Source organism: Periplaneta americana, chromosome 9, assembly GCF_040183065.1.
Source record: "Periplaneta americana isolate PAMFEO1 chromosome 9, P.americana_PAMFEO1_priV1, whole genome shotgun sequence".
NCBI lineage: Eukaryota > Metazoa > Arthropoda > Insecta > Blattodea > Blattidae > Periplaneta > Periplaneta americana.
The window spans coordinates 143,462,036-143,489,583 of record NC_091125.1 but is presented as its reverse complement, the minus strand read 5'-3'; the positions used below and the strand labels follow the sequence as shown (position 1 = coordinate 143,489,583).

At 35.5% G+C, this 27,548-nt stretch overlaps 1 protein-coding gene across 2 annotated transcripts in view; it reads right to left on the bottom strand.

Annotated features, from left to right (window-relative positions):
* Positions 1–27,548, bottom strand: part of LOC138706589 (facilitated trehalose transporter Tret1-like) — a 45,376-nt gene that overhangs the window by 11,227 nt on the left and 6,601 nt on the right. The window contains exons 1-5 of one of the 2 annotated variants that reach the window (XM_069836083.1): positions 18,190–18,319; positions 11,005–11,140; positions 8,035–8,170; positions 6,942–7,150; positions 252–524 (exon numbers count right to left, since the gene is read on the bottom strand). In XM_069836083.1, the coding sequence (XP_069692184.1) occupies positions 252–524; positions 6,942–7,150; positions 8,035–8,170; positions 11,005–11,109 (723 nt within the window). In that variant the 5' untranslated portion in view covers positions 11,110–11,140; positions 18,190–18,319. Of the gene's footprint in view, positions 1–251; positions 525–6,941; positions 7,151–8,034; positions 8,171–11,004; positions 11,141–18,189; positions 18,320–27,548 lie in introns of those variants that run through there. The other variant, XM_069836082.1, reaches the window with a different exon arrangement.

The following is a 27,548-nucleotide window of genomic DNA, read 5'->3' as shown; positions in this document are numbered from 1 at the left end:
AGGAATGATACAATTAATGAATGAATATAAGTTAGATACAATCAACAATCAGGAAAGATACAATTTTAATTAATTAATATAAGTTAGATACAATCAACAATCAGGAATGATACAATTAAGGAAACAAACTTTTTATCACCGTAGTATCCAATGAGTAATCATCGGACGTTCTTGAAGTAGGTAACGACAGAATAAGTCACTTACAATATTCATTCCAAGTTATTATTGAAAACAATAAAAATGTACGGTACCTTTGTTTCATGTTGACCCCACAGCCAGCGTAACGATTTCTCTGCGTCTTTGTATCTTTGTTTCTTCACCAGGTAAGTGGGTGTCTCACAAACCACGAACATTAGGATGGGCAGCTGGATGATGGTTGGGACGGCTGCGACACCTGCTGCTGTTCGCCAGTGCAAGAATGCTCCAAACAAAGAAATGATGAGCATTCCAGTTGACATGATAGAGGAAGCCAGACACAATACAGTGACACGTAGACGTGGGTGCGCCATTTCGTCAAAGAGAACCTGTGAACATGTCATATAAGATTTTCAGTAATCTTCTCTCTTTTTAAGCATAGGAAAATTAAGAACTCACGAATGGTATAATTAAAGTGTTTTTAGATCGGGCCTGCAATATGGCATTTTTGCTGTCGGTAGATATGCTATCTTCTTCCGAGCGCCAAGAGACATTTGGTATGTGATGAGACTGCTTCCACGTATTCGTTAATACTGTATTTCTCTTTAATCAATTTGTCGAAAATAAAATATGTCTTCTGATTGAGATGATGATGATGATAACAACAACAATAATAATACTAACAATGATAATAATAATAATAATAATAATAATAATAATAATAATAATAATACCGATAATAATAATATTACTTTTATTATTATTACTATTACTTTTATTATTATTATTATTATTATTATTATTATTATTATTATTATTATTATTATTATAATACTGTTATTTGCCGATGATTTAGTTGTTATTCAGAATAGTGAGTCTGTCCTACAAAAATCTATTTTTAAACTTACTGAAATTGGAGAACAATATAATATGAAAATTTCTCTAATAAAGTCAAAGGTAATGGCATTTATAGGGAAGGAACCGATTAGAACAAAAATAGGTATAAATAACTGCTGCATAGAACAGGTAAGCCATTTTAATTATTTGGGAAGTGATATTGGCTTTGATAAAGAATATGACGTGGACAATAAAATATGTAATTTTCAAAGAGTATGTGGAACAATTAATAGAACATTTAGAAATAAAATACGTAAAGAAACAAAATTAAAGTTTTATAAATTCATGGCTGTAACTACGCTGGCATACGGAAGTGAGACTTGGACATTAACATCCTGATTTAAACAATCACTGACTACATTGTTACTTCTTTCTTTCAGACTTCATCCTGATTGTGCTGTATTTTCAAAATTGTCTCATAATAATCTCTTTCTATTATCTAATATTATTTGAAATATATTAACATTCTATATATTTTAGCTTAATTCTGCTACACAGTTTATTTCAGTGTTTAATTAATAGTTCATAGTAGTTTGTTGTTTAATTCGTAAATAACTCTTGTATACATGTAACTCTCATCTAAATCAAATTGTTGAATTCTTTGTAAGTTCATGCGTATGTAGGTCTATATACTCTTTTTGCTGGTTGAGTGGAAGAGAAGGGCTTACGGCCTCAACTCTGCCAGCTAAAATAAATCATTATTATTATTATTATTATTATTATTATTATTATTATTATTATTATTATTATTATTAACCAAGAAGCAACAAAGCAAAATACAGACGACAGAAATGAAATTTCTAACAAATGTGAAGGGATATATGAAGAGAGACTTAATAACAAATGAAAACATAAGAGAAGAGCTAGAAATTTTTAATATAAATGAAAGATTAAAAGATTTTAAACATAATTGGAAAGAACATGTCGATAGAATGCCAGATACAAGACTTACTAAACAAATAATGCAATATCATCCTAAAGGAAGAAGATTGGTGGCAGACCTAGGAAACGATGGCTGGAGGACTTTGAAGACGGAACAGGCATTTGATTGCCTATACCATGAAGTGAATTATTATTATTATTATTATTATTATTATTATTATTATTATTATTATTAAACTAGCATAAAACTTAGTTCTTATTTTGTTTTAAGATATAAAGTAGCCAGAGCACTGTTCGACACTTTGAAGAATGTACGATTAAAAATGTCTTAGTAATGACAAAATATTGAATGACAATGATTAGCTATTACTGTTGGATGTTAGGCCTAATACACACACGCTGAACGCTCTGTATCATTTATGATTAGAGAACGGATTTCTAGGTGCTAAAAAGTTAATTTCCCTTAGTGGAACTTAAACTGAGAGATTCAATCCGACATGGGAACTGGAATCCGGTGTGGCTTAATGGATAAAGCATCAGCACATAGAGCTGAAAACCCGGGTTAGAATCCCGGTATCGGAGAGAATTTTTCTCCGTTACACCCATCCTTCATCATATGATAATACAGAATTCCTGCACGGAAATATATGTACAGTAGTGGCAAAAAACCGGACCGACCCTTGTAGCTGATTTCAGAGCTGATTTGATTGCAGCGATATTTTACTACTTAATTAACTTATTATTCCCAGAACATGAATTTTACCAGTAATCGAAAAGTATTCGGAATAAATTTGAATAAGGAACAAAAAAAAGTTTCCTTCCCTGGCAGGATTCGAACCACGAAAGTCTTAGTTACCAGTCTATCGTGCTCTGGAGTGAACAAGGCTCTAAAATCAGCTACAAGAGTTGGTCCGGTTTTTTTTTGCCACTGCCACAATAATACAACACTTAAAGTATTATATGCTATAGCGTTGTTAACTTGTGTTGTAGAATTTTCATGTTATTCTACTCTCTCAGACAAAAATGCTTTAAATCTGTACCCCTTATTAGTCCACAGAGTTTCGCCCCCCCAAAAAAACAGACAATAAAAACAATATAACGATTTTCTTTCCCACATGCCGTCAACCATTCCTTCTTTTCAAACCACTCAGAACAAACTTTTCTGCATTTCTTTCCGTCCTATTGAATGATGTTAATATTTTTTTTAGTAACAATGGTTATTAAAGGACAAAAATTCGGTCCGGCGCCGGGGATCGAATGTAAAATATTTCATTGACAAGTGGCTCTACAACTGTTACCAGACATGAATAATTTTCTGCCAAGCAATTATTCGCTCCTGGTATGAAAATGAGTCAATTACTGTTAATGCATCTCTCATACGTTGAAATACTCCATGTTGATGTTGTAAGTGATCGGCAGCTACAAGAATCCGAGCAACGAGGCCCTCCTCTGACACAATTGGCGTTTCATACACTAAACTCTTTAAATATCCCCACACACACACACAAAAAAAAATCGAATAGGGTAAGGTCAGGAAAACGAGCAGGCCGTGCAATGGTCCGTGCAATCCAATGTTCTACCAAAGCTGTGTGCAGTCTGCTAATTGTGACGTGTTTGTGATGCGCAGAGATGCTTGTTTCTACTCAGCGATGCGTTCGAAGGTGACGACTGACGTAACTATTGGTTTCCGACCTATTGTTATTTAACGAGTTTGAGTATGGAGTTTTGCGACACCCTGTAGAAAAATAAGTAAGTTTAATTTTCATTGATATACCATTTGAAATACCAGAAGAAAGTAAAATTGAGCACAAAAATATTAAAATTAGGTCGCTGAAGTGAGTACTTAGGCTGTGTGCACTTCCGAGTAAACATTTAAATGATTTTAGATTGCTTCATGCGAATATCCTTTCACACGAACATAATTACCTCGTCAACATGTTTTAGAGCAGTGGTGATCAACTCAGCTGGTCATACGAAGCACTGTGTGAACTCACGAGCAAAAAAGAGCAACATTGGCATTACAAGCATTGGGATGATCTACTCTCGCATACTGCTTGTGGTCCACACCTGTGGAGTAACGGTCAGCGCGTCTGGCCGCGATACCAGGTGGCCCGGGATCGAATCCCGGTCGGGGCAAGTTACCTGGTTGAGGTTTTTTCCGGGGTTTTCCCTCAACCCAATACTAGCAAATGCTCTGTAACTTTCGGTGCTGGACCCCGGACTCATTTCACCGGAATTATCACCTTCATTTCATTCAGACGCTAAATAACCTAGATGTTGATACAGCGTCGTAAAATAACCCAATAAAATAAAAAAAAAATACTGTTTGTGTGCAGCGAACAGTTCTCTTGCACAAAGAACACGAGCACTCTTCGTTTAAAGGAAATGCTTTCGAGTGCGAGACTTTCGAACGAATACGAGAGAGCGAAAGTTTTTCATTTCAATGCACTAGTGGAAATGTTTCGTTTAGTTTAATTAATTTACCAGTCTTGAGTGACGGCAGAAAAGTCTCAGTGGAGCAATATAAGAATATAGATAATTATCACAAAAATACGGGGTTAAGTTGTGTCGAATTCAGTCGTAAACTTAAGTGTTTTTAGGCGTGTAAACGTCTATGAGGTCTGGCGAAATAAATGCTACGATTTATTTTGAGCTTCGCATTACTTTTAGGCACTCGAATCGTATCGTCAGCTTGCTCTTGTACTTCACGACGCCTTTTCATGTCAATATCAAGCGCCGTACGTGTCTTGTCCATTCGCACACTCGGCTTTAAGACGTGCCTATAATCTCTACAACGTTAAGCATTGCTTTTAGGCACACCAATCGATTCGTCTCGATATCCTCTATCACTCTGATGTCCTATCAACGATTTCGTCTTAGCTTTCTGAGCGACAATCTTCGACATTTTGAAATTCTGTCACCAAATTTCATTTTACACGCGTACCATTTGTTTGTTTTAATTATCACTGTACAACAATTTATTATACCCTAAATAACTTTTCATTTCCTTTCAAATGACATCTCGATCATCGAAATACATCCAATCAGTCTGAAGTTACAGACGATATTACAACAAAATGGCTCTGCAATCGGCTCCATTTTGTTTTCCCTCGCTGCGCTGGGATAACGTCATCTGCGGATGTTATCTCGTGAACAATTATGTCCTCTACACGATGGTATACGTCACTTAGCTTAGATTGTAAGCGTTGACCACGGCGTGTCGAAAAGTGTCACGTGTCGTTTTCATACTGACATGCATAGCCTACCTCGGACAGAAAGATCAGACTATTCACGTCAAAAATCACGCACGTGTATATGGGCGACAAAATCCCAAAAAGACTCTGTATTTACAAATACGTCTCCTCCAGGAATATGCTGTGTTAATTCGATTAAGTAAGAAAGTACGTCTTCTCACTTTGCATGGTTTGCGTCATCCTAAATCAGGGCTGGGCATATTACGTGATTCTGAGAAATGAGCTCTCTGTGCTTTAAAGAGCGGTTCTTCCGAGCGCTGTGACGTATGCATATTGTATGTCATTCAATGTCGGTGCAATGGTGACTGCAGTATAATGGCGAACTTTGAAGACTGAACTTCAGCTCATACACTAAAGCGGCCCGCTACTCCCACTGCTTTTAATATATAATGGGAGGAGGAGTTCTTTTTGGTGTAGAGCAGTGGATTAGCGAAGTGTTTAATTTGTCATAAACACTCCAACTGATTAAGAAGAGTATCTATTTGATATTTATATTGCATTATAAGTTATTATACATTTAGTAATGCAACAGTAACAAATATAAATGACACTCGGGAGGAAATTAAACGCAGAATAAATATGGGAAATGCGTGTTATTATTCGGTTGAGAAGCTCTTATCATCCAGTCTGCTGTCCAAAAATCTGAAAGAATTTATAAAACAGTTATATTACCGGCTCTTCTGTATGGTTGTGAAACTTGGACTCTCACTCTGAGAGAGGAACATAGGTTAAGGGTGTTTGAGAATAAGGTGCTTAGGAAAATATTTGGGGCTAAGCGGGATGAAGTTACAGGAGAATGGAGAAAGTTACACAACACAGAACTGCACGCATCGTATTCTTCACCTGACATAATTAGGAACATTAAATCCAGACGTTTGAGATGGACAGGACATGTAGCACGTATGGGCGAATCCAGAAATGCATATGGAGTGTTAGTTGGGAGACCGGAGGGAAAAAGACCTTTAGGGAGGCCGAGACGTAGATGGGAGGATAATATTAAAATGGATTTGAGGGAGGTGGGGTATGATGATAGAGACTGGATTAATCTTGCACAGGATAGGGACCGCTGGCGGCCTTATGTGAGGGTGGCAATGAACCTTCGGGTTCCTTAAAAGCCATTTGTAAGTAAGTAAGTAAGTAAGTATAATTTTAAATTATACAAGTATTAAGTTATATCATAGTATAGTACATTACAGTTTATGATATATCACATATCACATTATATAAAGTTACATATTATATTATATTAAATTATATTATATTATATTGTTGTAATCCTTTATTACATATGTTTATATTATTAATAGCCTAGCATTATGTAATTGTTAAATCACTGTGCGTATGGGTTATGTAAATAAGCCTAATGATTTATGTGTGTGTGCATAGAGCGAAGTTTATTTCATTAAATTAATAAGAGTGTTATAAAGTCTGTACTGTACAATGGATTGATGTAATATCCTTATAAACTGTTATGTACTGACAGACTGAATGAATATAACAACCGTGGCTCTTGTTATATTAATGCAGGGAAGGTAGCTGTAATGCGAGTCCGCCACCGAGTGAGCGTTCTGCTCTGGCTTGCCTTGCGGAGCGAGAGCAGCTCTGGCCGACTAAACGGAGCCGCTCTCATGCCCGGCCCTGTCCTACATTTTCAACGTTTTTAAAATAATTTTTTAACATTTTGATTTTTCATAACAAGAGTCTCTCCATTACTAAACCCCACGAGCCACTACTGGTTACTTCTTGTGTACACGCAGTAAATTACCTTCTTACCGAACTAGCAGAAGTAATGATGCCCACAGCTAGGCCATCCAAGATCCTGCCACAGATGAGCATCAGTGGAGACACTGCTGCAGCGATGACTGCCCATCCAGTGATGAAGATCAGTCCTCCAATAATCATCCCTGTCCGCCTCCCAATCTTATCAATCAGTACTCCTCCAACAAGACATCCAAAAGGACTGATGAACATGTAGACGCTAGCTGCAAAGAAGAAATTATACCTATAACACTGTGGTGACGTGGTTTGGTTAGCATAGCTGCCCTGCATTCAGGAGTTCATGGATTCGACCCCAAGGTCGGCTAGTCTAAGTAAATGCCGAATACAACATAGCACACAGAACAGAAAACACACTACAAAAACATCTCAACACACAAACAACACACACAAATAAATACAATCACACAGGCGTAGACCTATACAAACTCACATGTAGGTAATAGTTGCGACAAGTTCTACATTGGACAGACAGGCAGATCATTCCAAACACGCTACAAAGAACACATTAAAGCAATAACCAGAGGACACAATACATCCACATACGCCGAACACATGACCAATGCCAACCATCCATACAATAACATAAATACAAACATGGAATTCCTACACATACAACCCAAGAACCAAAAACTCAACACACTAGAACAATATGAAATATACACACACACACGAAAACACACCCCGATCAAATTCTCAACACACAGATCAATTTCAGAACACACACACTATTTGACTCTATGTTTCAACACTTTTCAACAAGCAAACGCACCCCCACAACAGGCAGCGAAGTTCGAGATGACGCCGAGATCTAGTAGGCTCTGAGCATGGTGTGAAAGCACCGAAATAGCTGTAAGCCACAGTTGCTTATGTAATTTAACACGAGTAAGTTTGCCAATCAACCAATCGATTATAGCTTGCTGTCTGATCAAAAGCATATTATAAACTTGATAAAAGACGTGATTGAATGCAAACTTTAATTCCTCGGGTAAAGTTTACGAAATTCAGTGAACTGAAGTAATTAGAAAGAAAAAAAAAAGATGTGGCACAGGCGCTAAAAGTATTATGGCCAGAAAATGGAGAATATTACCTATCCATGACGCGGTTTCGTCATCAACCACAAATTCACTGTCCTCTTCTTGCAGCTGGGGTAACAGCACAGCTGAATGGCCCATACTCATCCCCATTGCCATTGTGCTTAAGAAATGCTGCACTGCCAACACAACCTGAAAGACACGTTTGTAATACAATATTATACGATACGAAAATGCGAGCAGTACTATGTATAGCACTCAGTTCAAATTATCTTTAAAACGATAAAAAATAAAATAAGGAAGGTTTGTCATTTTAAATAACAAAAAGTAATGAATGCATTATTATTGTATCACGATGGAAATAATTTTGTTCGTCAAACTATACTATGCGGAAAATTCGCTAAGAGAGAGGAAAGACATATTCACTGCAGAAGTTTGCTTGTTTTTTTCTTAGTTGGTTATTTAACGACGCTGTATCAAGTACCTTCTAGATTATTTAGCGTCGATAGAATTGGTGATATCGAGATGGTATTTGGCGAGATAAGGCCGTGGATTTGCCATAAATTATCTGACATTCACCTTATGGTTGGGGAAAACCTCGGAAAAACCCAACCAGGTAGCCCAAGCGGGAATCGAATCCACGCCAAGCGCAAACTCTGGATCGGCAGGCAAACGCCTCAGCCGACAAAGTTACCTCGGTGACTGTAAGTTTGCTTGTTTGAGCATCTTTTTTAAGAGAGAAAAATCTAAAAAAGGATAGCGGCCTTGAAAAAGGGGTACCGAGCGGTAACAGCACCTAAATTACTAGTAGATCAACAACATTAATTTAACAATTGTTTATTTTATTTTTGGAGGGGGGCAGCTATCCTTGACAGGAATAATTTATTTTAAATTCTGCAAATATCATTATTAACAATTAACAAGGACGGTCTTAAAACATTAATGGCTATATCTTGGAGTTCCAAAAGATCAATATGGAAGCAATGAAAGACATTGATACAAAATATGGAGATAGTGCCCCTTGCATCAAAGAGAAAGCCAATTACTTCCCAGAGACAAACGGGTATGAGGTATTTCTCTTCTAGATAAGTAAAGAAGGGTTCATAATGCATTTTCTTTTCAAAATCTATTGCTTGTGGTTGTAATTCAATTCCCTCAAATCTGATACGTAATTTTATTTGTCTATAATTTGTTAATTTTGTTTCTTTTTGTGTAAATTTGTACTTAATATGCTGTTATGCTATTCTTTATTTCACCGTCCTTAGCAACCTAAACAATGGCATTATTCACAGCAATGAATTAATAGTTTTTAATTCACTTGTGAAAACATTAGCAACAATAAAATGCGCATCTATAATTTGAACTGGTAATGGAAATTACGGGAAAACGGCTGAAAGGATTTTAATGAATGACCCCCCATTTTCAAGCTTGGCATTCATGAATTTTCAGAAAAATAGTAACTTTCAGTGAAGCGTTAGTTTTCCTACATAATTTTCCTATTTTAAAAAATCCATCTTTCGTAAATTTTGATAACTAATTGCATTTCAGTATAAAACAAAACACATACTACAATAAACAATAGGATATTACACAAAGGCCATGACCTGCAGGATTGCTGACATATTTAGAGCAATTTAGAGCTCAAATTCAATTGGTTATTAAAAACTTCAAGACTTACTAAAAATAATTTACAGGTCTGATTCTGCGGTGTGTAATTTTCTAAGTACAGCTGTGAATTGGATATTAAATTCTACAAAACTGTGGTTTGATGACATTAATACCATTATAAATGAAATATTATTATAGTTAATGGCATGATGCGACTAGTTTTAATTAATTATACATATTAATGCTATATTGATGATATGAAAGTGAAACGTTTTGAGGTTATGTAAGTAGATGTAGAGAATATCTTAAATTAGATCTTCATTTCTATAATTTACTACAAAACTTACGTCAGATAATATTGTTATTAAAAATCAAATACTTTTATAGTTATAGTTATTAATCAAGTGGGGTTGGTTTTTTTTCATATACTTAATGGCGGTGTGGTGTAGATATTTATATGCGTCATTCTCTTCAGTATTGGCTCGAGAGAGCGCAAAAATTACAGTTCCTAAAGAAAGACCAAAAGGTATTACTTACTGACAAAATAAGAAGCCTACAAAATTATGTAGTCTTCTGATCATTGCAGCAAGATCTCTTAGCAGAATAAAATGATTTTACCCTCTACATTTGAAGCTCTACATGCAGCAACTATACCAAGATGCTATGTCTATTGTTCGAAAGCGTAGCAAACCTGACAATTTTTTAGCTTTTACCTACAACCCACAATGACCTGAAATAGCTTTTGCTTTACTCCCACATGAAAAATCCACTGATCGTCCTGACATTGTTACTTGCGTTTTCGCGTTGAAACTCAAAAACTAAGGTGGATAGGTTCAAGAAAAATGTATTTGGCATAAAACAAACATTCAGAGGGAGTATGTTTCATTATTATGGAAGCAAATAACTTTCAAAATGTCTGGTATTCTTCATTGAAAATAAATCTGAAAAATTTTTATTTGAACGTCTAATGAACTTAGTTTGCAACATTTGCTGCACAAGCCACTATTCATTTTATAATTTCTTCACAAACAACACATTACAAAGAAAAGGCCTACAATTTAAAATTAAATTTAGATAGGTACCAGTAATGGACAAAATATTGTACAGAGAGTAAACAAATTTTATGCGTTGGTGGAAATTATCACCCTTGGCTTCGCCTCAACTTTCTACTCGCGGATAAAGTCTAATTTTACTCTCTTATACTATAAATTACGATACTGTGTTATCTGGGTGTATTCTGAATGACTTCATTTATGTTTGAATTTTGAATGAGAAATGAATAAAATAAACTATAAAGTTAAACACCATTGGCAACATTAAAAATGACTGCATGATTATGAAATGTGTACAACTTTACGAGAAAAAGTACATCAGCTACGTTTTTAACAATGTCTACTGAACTGCCACCATTTTCCTACCTGAGGTGCTATCCGTCTCTTTTCAGTTTCTTCATTTTTATGTTCTGTTCCACTGGACTCTTCAATTCCTCTCCGAAGAGCTGATAAAATGATTTTGCGTACCATTATATCAGAAAGTGGAGGGACACCCTTCCTCCTAGAACAAAGCAACATGGACGAACATAAATTACAGAATATCTACCAATATTTACATGATTAGCAACAACAATAATGGACAAAAGAAGAACAAAAATTGAAACATATAACAAACTATGTAGAGAATGCACTCTATGTACTACTTCAGTACCAAAATCTAAAACAGGGCTGGGCAGCAAGAGCGGATTCTACTCTCTCACGGGGAGCCATATGATTTCTCTTCATTCCCTTTCTTCCCTGCCGAACACCACGCAGCGTTGATTCAGTGACGGATGAATATTAAGCATCCCCGTTTAGAGACTGGTTCCGCTCCCGATGCCCAGCCCTGATCTAAAATCATTCACTTGTCGTTACTATTTTTTCTTCTTAGGAAGGTTTGCTTATTGTGTTAAGCTGATTATTATAATTATGATTAAGATGATTATTGAAGTCCACAGGATCGCAATTCTGTAAGTATTTTGTTTCACTCTTTAGTGCCATCTATCGATTCAGTTAAGCAACATCCAGGTCCGGAGGAGACCGAGCGACCAACCAAAAACGACCCTTCGTCCCACTGAGAGTTCTGCAGTCTCCTCAAATAGATGCCATCTATTCGCAAGTCACGTTACTACATCCTGCTGCATCCTACATTGATCTGAAGATCGCGTTACTGTGGATATCGTATTCACTATTATGTGTCGCCTATCGATTCCGCTACAAATCACCGAGGTCCGACAGAGTCCCCCTGGAACTTCTGCAGCTTCCTCAGATACGATATGCGTTAAAACCACGGTACTACATCTACTGCATCTTCAGTGAATCTGAATCTACTGAAAGATGATAGATGAAGTTGAAATTAATTAAAGCGGAATGAATCCAAAGTCCAACTCCGAAAGTTACCCAGCAATAATTAATTGTTTGAGATGGAAAAGACCTCAGAAAAAATCCAATCCAGGAATCGAATCCGGGTCTGCTCGTTTCACTGTCGGACATGCTAACATGAAAATTAAACATAACCGTAACATAAACACAGAAGTTTGCGCCCAGGTTACCAAATGAGATCATTCACAATGATTCACATAAGCATTGACATAAACATTACCGTAAGACGTTAACATGAAAGTTTGCAAACTCCAAACTTTCATGCTTATGCTTACGTGATTTGCAAACAGAACACAATCTGAGACGGTTCCTCGTATAGCATAAGGAGATTTTCATTAGATTAGTATTTCGTGTTAATATTCTTATAAGGATAGGATGCGCGGACGTGTAAGTAAGTTTCAGAATGTGAGGCGGAAGTAACAGGTGGACAGGAAGGCCGAAGCGACGCTACGCTGACAGGAAACATGTGTCCAGGCGTGGAGTTGACTGATGAGGGAATGTATGGACTTTGCCTGCGGATGGTCAGCAAGATGACGCCAAGCCAGGTTCCAAAAGAGATGATCTGGTATATGTCAGAGAATTGTCAGGACGCCGGAAGTAAGGGGATGTTCTAGTTAACGAACAATTTTCGAAGAACGCGTCTTAAGTGACGTAAGTGTAATCATGGCCAATCAGGATTCTTAATAGAGACACGTGATATATAGATAGGAGGGCGAAATTGTATGTTTGGTGGTTGAAAATAGAGGGTAGATTTGGCAGACAGGGAGAAGGCAGATAGACAGCGTTCGGAGAGGACGCACTCCACATATTCTCGGCGAACCTAACTCGGGAGTATAACAATTTACGGACTTAGAATTTTTTAGTGGGTGTAGTAAGAAGTCGTGTGTTGCATCATTATTGTAAGTCTGAATTCTTTTCTCTCATCACGTTATCAACTGTCAGTTATATTACTGGTGTTTTATAGTACAAAATATATTATTACGTGAACTCAGAAATTAGTCTACCAACTTGTAGAAAGTGAGAGCAGTAAATTATACACTTGGACGCGCATTTCTGCTAACCTGAAACGAACACTTAATAATAATAATAATAATAATAATAATAATAATAATAATAATAATAATAATAAACGTTTTCATAGTTCTTACCAACAACTTCTGGTGTGCGCCTACATCATTTCAACCTACGAGCACGTCTCCCAAACCCCATGTCCCGACCGTTTTTGCAGCTGACCTGGGAATCTCATACCTCTACCGGAGTAATCTCGAGGAGGCTGGCGCCCAAATTAATCAGTGTACATAGTTAATTATTGACATCGACGTGCTTCCTTGAGATACTTTCCATATACGACGCGAGAGCCGACAGCCGTCGCAGATTCTGGCGCCCCAACGACCACCGGCGACCGCTGCATATTATGGCGCCCCAACGACAACGACCGGCGACCGCTTCATATTGTGGCGTCCCAACGAGGTCTGGCTACCGCTGCATATTTTGGCGCCCCAACGAAGGCCAACCGCTTCATATTTTGGCGCCCAACGAAGGCCAACCGCTTCAAATCGTGGAGGCTGAAGTATACGACAGAATATGAGGAAATGGCGTCGTTGTTATGTTTCCATGGTTACCAAGTATGTTTGCGGTTATGTTTATGTTCCCATCGTGAATGATGGTATGACTTCTTGATTTTACCGTAACGTTTATATTCTTAAGCTAACGCTTACGTTATGTTTAATTTTCATTGTGAATGAGCCTTTACTCCACAGCGGTGGACTTCGTTGAAGTTACGTCTTGTACGTTCATTGGATTTGGTTACACAAGTTATATTGGTTCATGACCTAAGTTGTAACAATATTAGTATTCGACTTGATTCATAGTTAGGGAACGGATTTCTAGGTGCTAAAAGGAGAGACTAAGATTTTATAAAATCCAATAATGGGCTTTTAGTAGGTTATATAAAATTATACAACTTTTTAATTTTACCTAATATCAACTTTTAGATGGAATTTATGTATACAGTACAAAGAATTGGTGTTGACAAGGAGTGCTACTAAACTGAAGACTAAAAATTCTATCAGTCAGTTTCATTCCACATAACGGGGATGCAATGACGCAAAAACTAATTTGTAAGCTGTCGCCTAACCTGAACAACCTACTAGCCTTTTATGTTAGGATAAACTTTTCCAAACGAACTTTTGTTCCAGGAAATTAGGTAAAATCTTTTTCCCTCTCCTTTTAAGACCAATATGGAACGAACTTGCCAGACCAGTGTTTGTCTGTAAGATAACTTTTTTACATTTAAATAGCTTTTTTTTTTAGTTTTTTGGGCATTCTTGCATTTCTGGTACTAGTATTTTTATTTTAAATAAATATAAAAAATACTAAAAAGGCTATTTTAGGCACAAACATAGCTTTTAGAAATTTATAGGACTTTATGGTTCATTTAGACACTTTAGATTCTATAGAATTTTAATAGAGAGATTCTCTGTACATGAAACATAGAGATATCTTAATAACATAGGTTTAGGACGTAGCAAACAAAATAGGTAGAACTAGAAATTCGTTCTCTACTCATAATTTTGTTACAGAAAGCATTTCTCCAGCCGTGGGACTGATGTCGGGTGGTCTATGGCAAGTCCTCGGTCTCTCTTCACTTCACCCCCGTTTGTGGTCTGATTAACTGGTTGGGTTTTTTCCAAGGTTTTCCCCAACCATAATTTGTTGACGAATCTTCGGCCTCACCTCATCTCACTACATCTCGTCAAAAAATTGTAAAAAATTGAAATTGAAATTGTAAGAAAATTGTAAAAATTGTTATTGTGATCTTGTAAAATTTTGACTTGTTGCACATCTTAAAGCTTCATTGCTAATGAATGATCTATGGAATATAATAAGTGAAATGAAAAAAAAAAAATGAAAATTTAAAATTCCGTCATCTTCTGTTTAACCCGGACGCCGGAACGGGTGTTCATACTCGGTGCGGAGAAAGACGTATTTTACGTCAAAAAATTGAAAAATTCTAAATAAAAGGTATTTAATTATTTATCATCAAAAATAGATTCTTACTAATCCGGAGAGTTCATTTAAGGGATTAGGTACAGCTTACAATAATAACATTTTGGATATATTCAACTTTTTTTTTCTTCCATTACTGTATCTTGTACAATAATGAAAATTAGTATGTGTAAAACACCGTCCTTCTGCTATATGAAAAAAAATATTTTTACGATTAAAAAAAATTATTATTTTTTTTTTTTTCAAAATTAAAATTGGTGGCAGTTCACTGTGCAGTGATGAAGCGTTTCTCTCATAACTCAAAAATTATCCAACATTCTGTGATGAAATTTTGTGTGTGTATTCATGCATGTCATATTTACAATATGATGCAAAATCACTTCTCTGCCTTTGACAGATTGTCTGATAAAAAATAAATCCATTTTTAAAAATGGTCAAATATCAGTATTTTCTTCTAACACAAAATAAAAAAGATATTATTTATTAAGAAATATAGTTGAAAGAGCATGATATTGTAAACATGAATTTCAGAATAAAATAAAAGACAGAGAACACGAAAAATTTAACAAGTTTATGAGTTACGAGGTAAAAGCTTAATCACTGCACAGTGAACTACCACTATTCTGAATTTTGGAAAAAAAAAAAAAAAAAAATAAATAAAATAAATAAATAAATAAATAAATAAATAAATAAATAAATAAATAAATAATCCAAAGCAATTTTGGAAGACCATAAACGAAGCTACTGACACCCAATGTAATAAAAATAGTATATTAAAGACAATTATAAGTCGAAATGGAATAACAATTGAAAATAAGGAAACTATCGCAAATGAATTTAACGATCATTTTACTAATGTAAGTCATGACATCGTATCTAATATAAAAAAGAAAGTATTTGGTACTCATCACTATAAGCTTTATAATAAAAGTATATCATCTATGTTTATGTTTCCTGTAAACGAATGTGAAATCATTAATATTGTAAACAGTTTAAAAAATAATGTGGCTCCTGGTATTGATGGTATTACAACAAATACCCTGAAACTTATTATCGAAGCTATTTATAAACCACTTGCCTTTATATTTAATTTGTGCATATCTCAAGGTGTATTTCCCTCAGCCCTAAAACATGCTGTGGTGATACCAATTCACAAGTCTGGTGACAAAAGTAATCTTAATAATTACAGACCCATTTCACTATTAACCAGTCTCTCTAAGGTATTTGAAAAATGTATAAAAACACGGTTAATAACATTTTTAGAAAAAAATGAACTACTAAATGATAATCAATTTGGTTTCAGAAAAAATTTGTGCACTGATGATGCTATTATGGCAGTTACCTCAAAAATAATTCAAGAATTAGATGTAGGAAATAAATGTCTAGGAATTTTTCTAGACTTACAAAAAGCTTTCGATACGGTCAATCACAGTATACTTTTGAATAAAATGGATAGATTAGGAATTAATGGAATTGCTTTAAAATTATTTAAATCTTACTTAAGTAACAGAACTCAAGCAACTAAAATAAATGATCACCTTAGTAAATCACGTAACATTGATATAGGTGTACCTCAGGGGACGATTTTAGGTCCTGTTTTGTTTTTAATATATATCAACGATTTACTTAAAATTGACATTGAGAAATATTCTGGTACTCTGTATTCTTATGCTGATGATACTGTGGTTATATTTAGCGGTTCGAGTTGGAATGAAACTTATCAAAATTCTAACAGTGGTATTAATATTATTAAAGAATGGCTGGATGCTCACTTACTTTCTTTGAACGTTTCTAAAACAAAATTAATACCATTTTCATTAACATCACATGGCCTTGAGCAACTAGAAATAAATAATAATATAAGTATAACTATACATGATTGTAACCTACCTACTTGCTCATGTAACGCTTTGAGTATATCCTCACAAGTTAAATATTTAGGCATTATTATTGACCAACATTTAAAATGGGACAAGCATATCTCCTTTCTGTGTAACAGATTGCGTAAAACAATCCACAAATTTTCCATTCTACGCTCTTATATACCTGTTTATGTGTACTTAGCTCTGTTTCAATCAATAATTCAGTATGGTATTTTAGGTTGGGGAGGAATGGCAAAATCGACTCTCCGTCCTTTAAATCTGCTCCAAAAAAGAATTATCAAAATTTGTCTATATAAACCTTTTGATTACCCAACAAAATTAATTTTTCAGGAATTTGGCGTATCAAATCTAGAACAAATTTATAAACAAAAATTGCTGATTTACTTCCATAAAAACCACAATAAATTTAAATATGATCCTCATGAATACCAGACGAGACAAAACTACAGTTTCTTTCTAAATACTCCCAAATGCCACACAACTGCTGGATTAAAACACAGCAGAAATTTTGGACCCAAAATATATAATACATTAATTAGAGCTTACCCTGAGCTAAGTACACTTAACACACATAGATTTAAGAAACAAATCAGATTAATTATTTAATTGTTTAAGCTAATTGAGTTAAAATTGTTACTCTAATATTCATGTACTTCTGTATTTTCTATTTGTATATAGACCCTGTTATTACATGCTGTATGTATTTTACCATTTGTTAATGTGATTGTGCTCAATGAACTCTCGTAATTTTGTGATATATTTTGTATAACTGATCTGAACTGCGCCCGAGCACGAGCTTCTGCTCTTTCGGGCTGCAATGCCTAATGTAGCTCAAGTGTATAGTATTAATAAATATTATTATTATTATTAAAAAAAATAAAAAAAAATAAAATAAATAAATAAATAAATAAATAAATAAATAAATAAATAAATAAATAAATAAATAAAAAATAAATCGTAAAAATGTTTTTTTCATATAGCAGAAGGACAGTGTTATACACATACCAATTTTCATTGTTGTACAAGATACAGTAATGGAGGAAAAGAATGTTGAATATTTCCAAAAATTTTACTGCTGTAAGCTGTACCTAACCCCTTGATCCGACGAAGGAAGAAAGCTGCACAAAACAGTTCCTGAGTCAAGAAGCTGATGGTAACATTCAAATTAAATTTACTACAGCTGTGTTCACCAGCCTTATATGCTCATGAAATAATATAATTCTTACTGGGCAATAATGCTTAACAATATTTTTCGTTTCCAAACTGATTTCACTTTTTGTTTTATCTTGATACGTACTTCTTTGTGGCGTGGAGCTGATTTCACCAACACTCCTTACACTACATGCTCGGCTTTCGCAGTTAAAAGTGGTACTAGATGATGCCATTTACAACTATATATTCAAGTACACACTATGATTTTTAAATTCTCATAACAAAGCAGTACACACAGATCTTTAATGGCGCAATCAGGCTTAGATAAAGAATAATCCGGCATAAATCCATATCTTAAGACTTCTGCAAATACAAGCTGTGTAGAAGCACTGTATACAGAGTGTTTCAGAAATACTTTGACAAACCTTGGCGGTATGTTCCTCACACCGAAACAAGAAAAAAAGCTCATATAAACATATGTCCGAAAATCCTTAGTTTTTTAGTTATTAATACTTACTTACTTACTGGCTTTTAAGGAACCCGGGGGTTCATTGCCGCCCTCACATAAGCCCGCCATTGGTCCCTATCCTGAGCAAGATTAATCCAGTCTCTACCATCATATCCCACCTCCCTCAAATCCATTTTAATATTATCCTCCCATCTACGTCTCGGCCTCCCCAAAGGTCTTTTTCCCTCTGGCCTCCCAACTAACACTCTATATGCATTTCTGGATTCGTCCATACGTGCTACATGCCCTGCCCATCTCAAACGTCTGGATTTTATGTTCCTAATTATATCAGGTGAAGGATGCAATGCGTGCAGCTCTGCGTTGTGTAACTTTCTCCATTCTCCTGTAATTTCATCCCTCTTAGCCCCAAATATTTTCCTAAGAACCTTATTCTCAAATAACCTTAATCTCTGTTCCTCTCTCAAAGTGAGAGTCCAAGTTTCACAACCATACAGAACAACCGGTAATATAATTGTTTTATAAATTGTAACTTTCAGATTTTTTGACAGCAGACTAGATGACAAAAGCTTCTCAACCGAATAATAACAGGCATTTCCCATATTTATTCTGCGTTTAATTTCCTCCCGAGTGTCATTTATATTTGTTTTGTTGCTCCAAGATATTTGAATTTTTCCACCTCTTCGAAGGATAAATCTCCAACTTTTATAGTTCCATTTCGTACAATATTCTGATCACGCGACATAATCATATACTTAGTCTTTTCGGGATTTACTTCCAACCCTATCTCTTTACTTGCATCAAATAGAATTTCCGCGTTTTCCCTAATCGTTTGTGGATTTTCTCCTAACATATTCACAACATCCGCATAGACAAGAAGCTGATGTATCGCGTTCAATTCCAAACCCCCTGTGTTATCCTGAACTTTCCTAATGGCATATTCTAGAGCGAAGTTAAAAAGGTGATAGTGCATCTCCCTGCTTTAGCCCGCAGTGAATTGGAAAAGCATCAGATAGAAACTATTAAGAATTAATTAGTAATGAAAGTACATAATGAAACATATGTTAGATATTGTCAGCTTGGTAGCACGACGTGTTGCAACTTTAATCAATTCAGAAACTCATAACAAATGTTCATATAACAAATGACTGTAGTAAACAAGTCTCCTTGGCAACACATAGCCATCTAGGATACAATGGGTGCATCAGCAGATTTGTATCGATAACATCATTCGATTATCCAACAAAATGAATTATTATCGGTTACAAACTTAAGTTGTTGGATTGTACCTCGAAACGCGTTGAACGTAAACTTTCATTGTTATGAGTTTCTGAATTGATTAAAGTTGCAACAGTTGCTACCACGTTGACAATATCTAACAGATGTTTCATTCTGTTCTTTCATTAATAACTAAAAAACTAATGATTTTCGGACATATGTTTACATGAACTTTTTTTCTTGTTTTGGTGTGAGGAACATACCCCCAAGGTTTATCAAAGTATTTCTGAAACACCCTGTATTACCTACATATATAACACTCGTATGATTGCTCAGTGTCTGCGTTACAACGGAAACAAACTGAAACGTAAGATTTATCTTACTGCTACTGCGTACGAAGGAAATTATATTTTCTTCCTTTCCCTTTCTCTCAAGTCCTTCGGCCCGTTTCACCTCTTTGACCTTATGACGATGCTGAACCAACTAGAGACTTCCACAAATGGTGGAATTCAGTGGCGAAGCTAAGGTGTAAATACTGGATAGGCTGAAAAAATCTGTTTGTCTTGCATCTTTTTATAGAGCAGATATTTATCAATTTTTTTTTTTTGTGGTACAGATCCTACAAGACGATGATGATCATTTTCACCCCCAAACAGAATACAGGGTAAAACAATAGGCCTATAGCGTATTTGTCTCAGACCACACTGGCAGAAGAAGGTATCAGATGATAGACGACATTAAGATATATGGATCATATGCGGAGGCAATGTTGAAGCAAGTAAAGAGATAGGTTTGGAAGTAAATCCCGAAAAGACAAAGTATATGATTATGTCTCGTGACGAGAATGTTGTGCGAAATGGAAATATAAGAATTGGAAATTTATCTTTTGAAGAGGTGGAAAAATTCAAATATCTGGGAGCAACAGTAGACTAACAAATATAAATGATACTCGGGAGGAAATTAAACACAGAATAAATATGGGAAATGCCTGTTATTATTCGGTTGAGAAGCTTTTATCATCCAGTCTGCTGTCAAAAAATCTGAAAGTCAGAATTTATAAAACAGTTATATTACCGGTTGTTCTTTATGGTTGTGAAACTTGGACTCTTACTTTGAGAGAGGAACATAGATTAAGGGTGTTTGAGAATAAGGTGCTTAGGAAAATATTTGGGGCTAAGAGGGATGAAGTTACAGGAGAATGGAGAAAATTACACAACGCAGAGCTGCACGCATTACATTCTTCACCTGACATAATTAGGAACATAAAATCCAGACGTTTGAGATGGGCAGGGCATGTAGCACGTAAGGGCGAATCCAGAAATGCATATAGAGTGTTAGTTGGGAGACCGGAGGGAAAAAGACCTTTAGGGAGGCCGAGACGTAGATAGGAGGATAATATTAAAATGGATTTGAGGGAGGTGGGGTATGATGATAGAGACTGGATTAATCTTGCTCAGGATAGGGACCAATGGCGGGCTTATGTGAGGGCGGCAATGAACCTCCGGGTTCTTTAAAAGCCAGTCTAGTAGTAGTAGTAGTAGTAGTAGTAGTAGTAGTAGTAGTAGTAGTATGCGGAGACAAAGAGAAAGGCAAAAAATATGAAAGACTGGAGAATGCTGGGTTTGCAGTGAAAGACCTGCCCTTGGGAAGAACACAATGAATGAATAAATATATTTTTATACTCTACAGTTCTTTGTAATAGTAAAATTACATAGGGATTTTCCCAACTTGTTTTTACTCTTTGATTTCTCCTTCAAGTCACGAAAGAATGCAATTAAAATAGACTGTTTCACAAACAAAGTAACACATAGGGTTATTAGTTGCGTCATATCCGCTAACGTGCATAATTGTTCTCAGGACTCTGTGAGAGAAAATGATCCCTTGTGGAGCCTCAAAAGCATTTTATAAAGAGTTACATAATTCATAAACGATATACTAGACACTTCAGTAACAATAAATCATCTATTCTTTTCATATTCATGGCATCTACCCGTAACCTCATAGTTTGTCAACTGAAAATTTAGGTATTTGTAAACAGACACAGCTGGTCGAGTTATGGCCGGCCCGGATGGCTCAAGCGGTAGGGGCACGGCATGTCCCTATCGCTTGGTCCGAAGGGTTGTGGGTTCGAGTCCCGCCTCGGGCATGGGTGTTGTGACTGTATTAGTATAAGTAAAAAACAAAGGAACCAAAGGTAAAACAAACAGAAAACAAAAATAGATAACTTTGGAAAAACAGCCTCTGGCCGGTCGAAATTTAAAAAAAAAAAAAAAAAAAGTTATGTGACATATGATCTAATTAACGGCTAACAACCCATCACTGCAAAAACAACTTGTTACGAAATCCCAATATACAGTGGCTCCCATAAATATTCGGTTCGTGATTGGTTTTACAATATTTTGCTATTGTTGTTTTGTTCTCTGTTGAAGCGAACCTGCATTTCGTTGCAGATAAATCATTTAAACACTTTGTACATAACGTTAAAGAATTTACATCGAAAGTTTAATATTTACGATGTAATAACAATTAATCGGTAAGTAACATGAAAGCTCACTCTCTTTAATATTCGGTTTTGATTTATTTGCTTTCAATCCAATGCACGTTTTCTGTTGACATCATTGTAGGGTTCAGTAGCGAACGCGCAATCATTCTGTCTACACGTGGTGCACAGCCCAGGCGAGGTTGGATTAATCTACAGGTCGTCAAATTGGTCGCAAAGGAAACAAAACAACTTTTGTGATCTATCATGACGAAAAGGAGCTAAAGTACAAAAAATAGCCAAAATATTAGTATGAGTAGGAGTACAGTTGGGGATGTAGTGAGAAGAAACAGAAACGAAGGCAGAATCGAGTACATACCAAAAAAAAGGGCAGCAAAAAAAATTAACTGAATGTGAAGAATGCTCCATCCTGAAGAAAATATAAGAAAATCCTCGGCTAAGTGCAACGAAATTTGCAGCATGTGTTCGTGAGGAGTTTAGCAAGCAGGTAGGTGCCGAAACAATTCGAAGAGTTTTGAGGAAAAAGGGGTTTAATGGGAGAGTGTGTAGGAGACAACCTTACATAAATGAAATAAATAAAAGGAGGCGGCTTCAGTTCGTAAGGGAACATGTCCATAAAGGGAAGACTGGAGGACGATGTGATATTTGTTGATGAAAGCAAATTTAACGTCTTCGGGTCGGATGGACAACAGTATGTGTGGCGTAAGAAAAATGAAGATCTCGAAAAAAAAAAAAGAATTTGTTGCCAGCAGTGAAACACGGTGTGGGCAACGTCATGGTATGGGGTTGTATGGCTGCAGGTGGGGTTAGTGAACTTTTCATAGAAAAAAAGGATGAATTAGCATGTGTATTTGGACATTATGAGAAATAATTTAAAACGAAGTGAAGAGAGTCCAGGGATTAAAGACAGTTTCAAGTACTATCAGGACAATGATCCTAAACATACAGATGAAAAGGTGAGTTTATGGCTTCTATACAACTGTCCGAACACTAACACAATCACCGAATTTAAATCCGATTGAGAATCTGTGGGAGAAACCTAATCGCAAGATCAAACAATTTCCTATCACTTCCAAGACAGAACTGAAACGGAGTTTAACGGAAGGATGGACGAAAATTATTCCCCAATTTACTACGGAGTTATCCAGGAGCATACCAAGGCGCTGGCGGACTGTTTTGAGGCAAAAGGGGTTTTCAACAAAATATTGAATTGAACAAACCGAATATTAATGAGGCACTATGTTATATCACAAATAATGTAACAATGTTTATAATTTTTATTTATGTAACAGAGAAGATGTTTTTCATTTTGTTGTAATTCCATGGAATTTGGCGGAGAGTACACTTTTAAGTTTATTATAGTGCACATTTTTATTTTCATTAATTTTTTTTAAATAATTAGTGTATTTATTTTAATCTTACATGTCAGTCAAACCGAATATTAATGGGAGCCACTGTAAGTAATATTAACCCTTAAGTAGTCGCGCGGGGTTTGTCAACACCTCAGTCACATACCGAAGCTGTTAACTACACATTGAGTAAGCCTGTACTCCTGAAACTTTCAGTACCTTTCTTAGAATTAATAATTATATATAATAATAAATTTTCAGTCAAATACACTTTTCAATTTGTGAGGTCAGATAATCTGTTACATCACAATATTTAGTACGAAGTCACTAATATTTTCGACTTTAAAAAGTCATCTTCAGGTACATGAGATGCAAACAATATTTAAAATAGGTGATAAGTTGATCTAGCAATTAATAACATGGTAAGTAATGCACGTACTGGCATTTACAATTATATAAATTTCGTGCCTCTTGAGGTAAACTGTACATGGGAGAATCTAAAACATGTAACATGTAACGTCGGGTGAAACACGCCCCCTTGTCTGGATGCAAACAACTGAACAACTATGCAACTATGGCATTCACCACGACGAATTAGACTGCGTGCTCTCCCACTAACAGCATTTGCATCACATCTTCTCCATCTCTTTTAAATTTATACATTATATTTAACATTTTAACATAGTTAATATCAAACTGTACAATTTAATTTTAATGATACGATCTAATGAGAATAATTAGCCTTTAATTGTATAAGGTTAATATCATTATGTGCCTTCTCCTTGTCTTATATACACACGAAAATGTAGCATCAGTGTTCAGCATTACCATGTACAGTTTACCTCAAGAGGCACGAAATTTATATAATTGTAAATGCCAGTACGTGCATTACTTACCATGTTATTAATTGCTAGATCAACTTATCACCTATTTTAAATATTGTTTGCATATCATGTACCTGAAATGACTTTTTAAAGTCGAAAATATTAGTGACTTCGTACTAAATATTGTGATGTAACAGATTATCTGACCTCACAAATTGAAAAGTGTATTTGACTGAAAATTTATTATTATATATAATTATTAATTGTATTCACACTTTTCTGAACCAACATGTCTTTCAAATTTCTTAGAATTGTTAAGGCAAGAATAACCGCAAACATTGCAGTTTACAATTTTAAAAATTTCAAAACTCGGTTCTAGTGTCTCTTAATATAAGGCCTGGGACCATTATTTTTTTCCTATATCATGTTCATTGGAAAATTTGAAATTTGAAGAATGCAAATATCTATCTTCATAAAACTTATAAAACTTAACTTATAGGGAATTTAATAAAGAAACTCACTTGGCTTTTATTGGTTACGAAAAAGCTTTCGACTGTGTTGACAGAAATAAGCTCTTTCAAATTTTGGCAGATGATTCAGTTCCAAACTTTTATAAGAACAATTTACGAATTATATAATCACAATATTATAAAAATTACTATTGGATCAGAACATACCGAATGGAAACCGATAAACTGTGGAGTTCGTCAAGAATGCCCCCTCTCACCACTTTTATTTAATATATGCATCAACTCCATCATCAGGCATTGGCGACTAACAATTCATGGAAACATCCCGCTCTTCCGAAATTGTACTCTAGATACATTATTATATGCAGACGATCAGGTTCTTTTTGCTACAAATGAAGACGAGCTGCAATACTCGATACATCACCTGAATATAGTAGCACAAAATTTCAATATGAACATTTCCCCAAACAAAACAAAAATTATGGCGTTCCAAGGTAAGTAGCCAGTTAGTAGTAAAATTTGCATTGGAACCCATATGTTATAACAGGTAAACTCATTTAAATATTTAGTATTAATTTGACATATTTACCTGTTACTGATATATCTGAAAATATTCAACATTTTAATGGAGCCTTAAGAACCATCAACCAGGTTTTCAGAACCACGAAAACCCAAAAACATACCAGGTTAAAAGCATACAATGTTCTAGCAAGACCTGTCCTCATGAATGATAGTGAGGCCTGGACTGTCCGAAACTTAGATGTTCAACGCCTAACAACTGCGGAAATGAGATTTCTAAGGAGGACTGCCGGCTACAGCTTGCTTGACCACAAAAGGAATGAACTAATTTCAAAAGAATTGAAAATTACACCTATTTAAGAACAACTCAACCACTATAGACAAAAATGGCTTAACCATGTCAATAGAATGGACCGTTCCAGACTCCCAAGACAAATTCTCTGCTGTATACCACATGGAAGACGATCTTTGGGACTCCCCCTGAAAAGATGGACGGAGACCGTAACAGGCCACTAGGCCTAATACCTGCAAGGACGATGATGAAATGTTATGTTTTATTTAACGACGCTCGCAACTGCAGAGGTTATATCAGCGTCGCCGAATGTGCCGGAATTTTGTCCCACAGGAGTTCTTTTACATGCCAGTAAATCTACTGACATGAGCCATCGCATTTAAGCACATTTAAATGCCATCGACCTGGCCCAGGATCGAACCCGCAACCTCGGGCATAGAAGACCAGCGTTATACCAACTCGCCAACCAGACGATGATGATGATGATGATGATGATAAAACTTATCTACAGGTAGGCTAAAGGTTGGTAATATTGTGATATGAGTAATGTTGTGATAGTTCTTTTTGGGAATTTATTACAATTTTACTGAGCGAGAGGGAGATCGTTTTTTTTGCGTCAACGTATTAAGGGAATGTTCGTGGACAAGTTTCTGCACAAAACCGGTCCTTCTCTCGCTCGGTAAAATTGTAATAAATTCTCAAAAAGAACTATCACAATATTACCAATCTTTACCCCATATTGAGCTGAAAACCATTATCCAAGATTTCTAGGTTACTCCGTGCGGGTAGTTTTCAAAGATGATACAAATATTAAAAAAGAAGAAGATTGACAATTCCAAAGTATACCAATTTTAAAGATATTGTAAAGCTTTATCAAAAAGAAGATTTTCACTTGACTCAAATTTCTTCCTATCACATCACCCATACTCAAAATGTGTTACTAAATAGAAATTATTTTAATTCTGGGATTTTTTCCGTCCTTGTGAATTAGAAAATTTCTCACGATTCCTGAACAATCTCGCCGAATCTTGGACAGTTGGGAACCTCCACAAGACTAGACGACCTTGAAAAGACGACGGTGTAAACACGGAAAAGAAGTTTGTTTATCGGAACAAACACAAGGAAAAGATGTATTGGAGACTTGTCTAAACTATTATACAGTAGATGTGTTGATTGTAGGTTGCAGATTATTGTGCCTTCCGCTTGAAAATGTGAGCGTTGGCGTATCTAATTGAAGGCGGAACGAAACGAGAATCTGGCTATTACGACGAAAAGATTAAGTATAATCCTAACCGGTTGAAGCTGGAGACAAGGCATAGTGAAAGCGCAGTTAAGGTATGACGCACGAAAGGCGTACATTAACTAGTAAAATGACGCTTTTAGTCGGAATTAAGGAGTGTTCTGTTACACGTGTCAAATATTTTAACGTTTTATTTTAATGAGATAATAAGAAATATTCGCTGCTATTAGCTGATTTCAGGATCGTATTCAGAATCCAGATCTTGAAAAAATCAATTTAAAATTCTACTGACAAGGCAGATTCATTTTCCTTTCATAGAAGCAAAATGTTTGTCTTGTGTATATCTGGTATTAAGCACTAATCTTTTGCCATACTGACCGTATGACGAGGAAATCGACTAACCTCTTTTCGGATTCTTTAGTTCTCTTTCTGTAAGATTCGCCATGATTAATCACATGTAAGAACCACGTTATTCAATTATTTTTCGATTGGCTATTGTCTATGATTATTTAACGTATGGAGCCTTTATTCTCCAGTGATAATCATCATCATCATAATCGTATTTCAGTTCGTTCTCTTTCTAAGATTCACCATGATAAATAATATGAAAGAACTACTGTTATTCA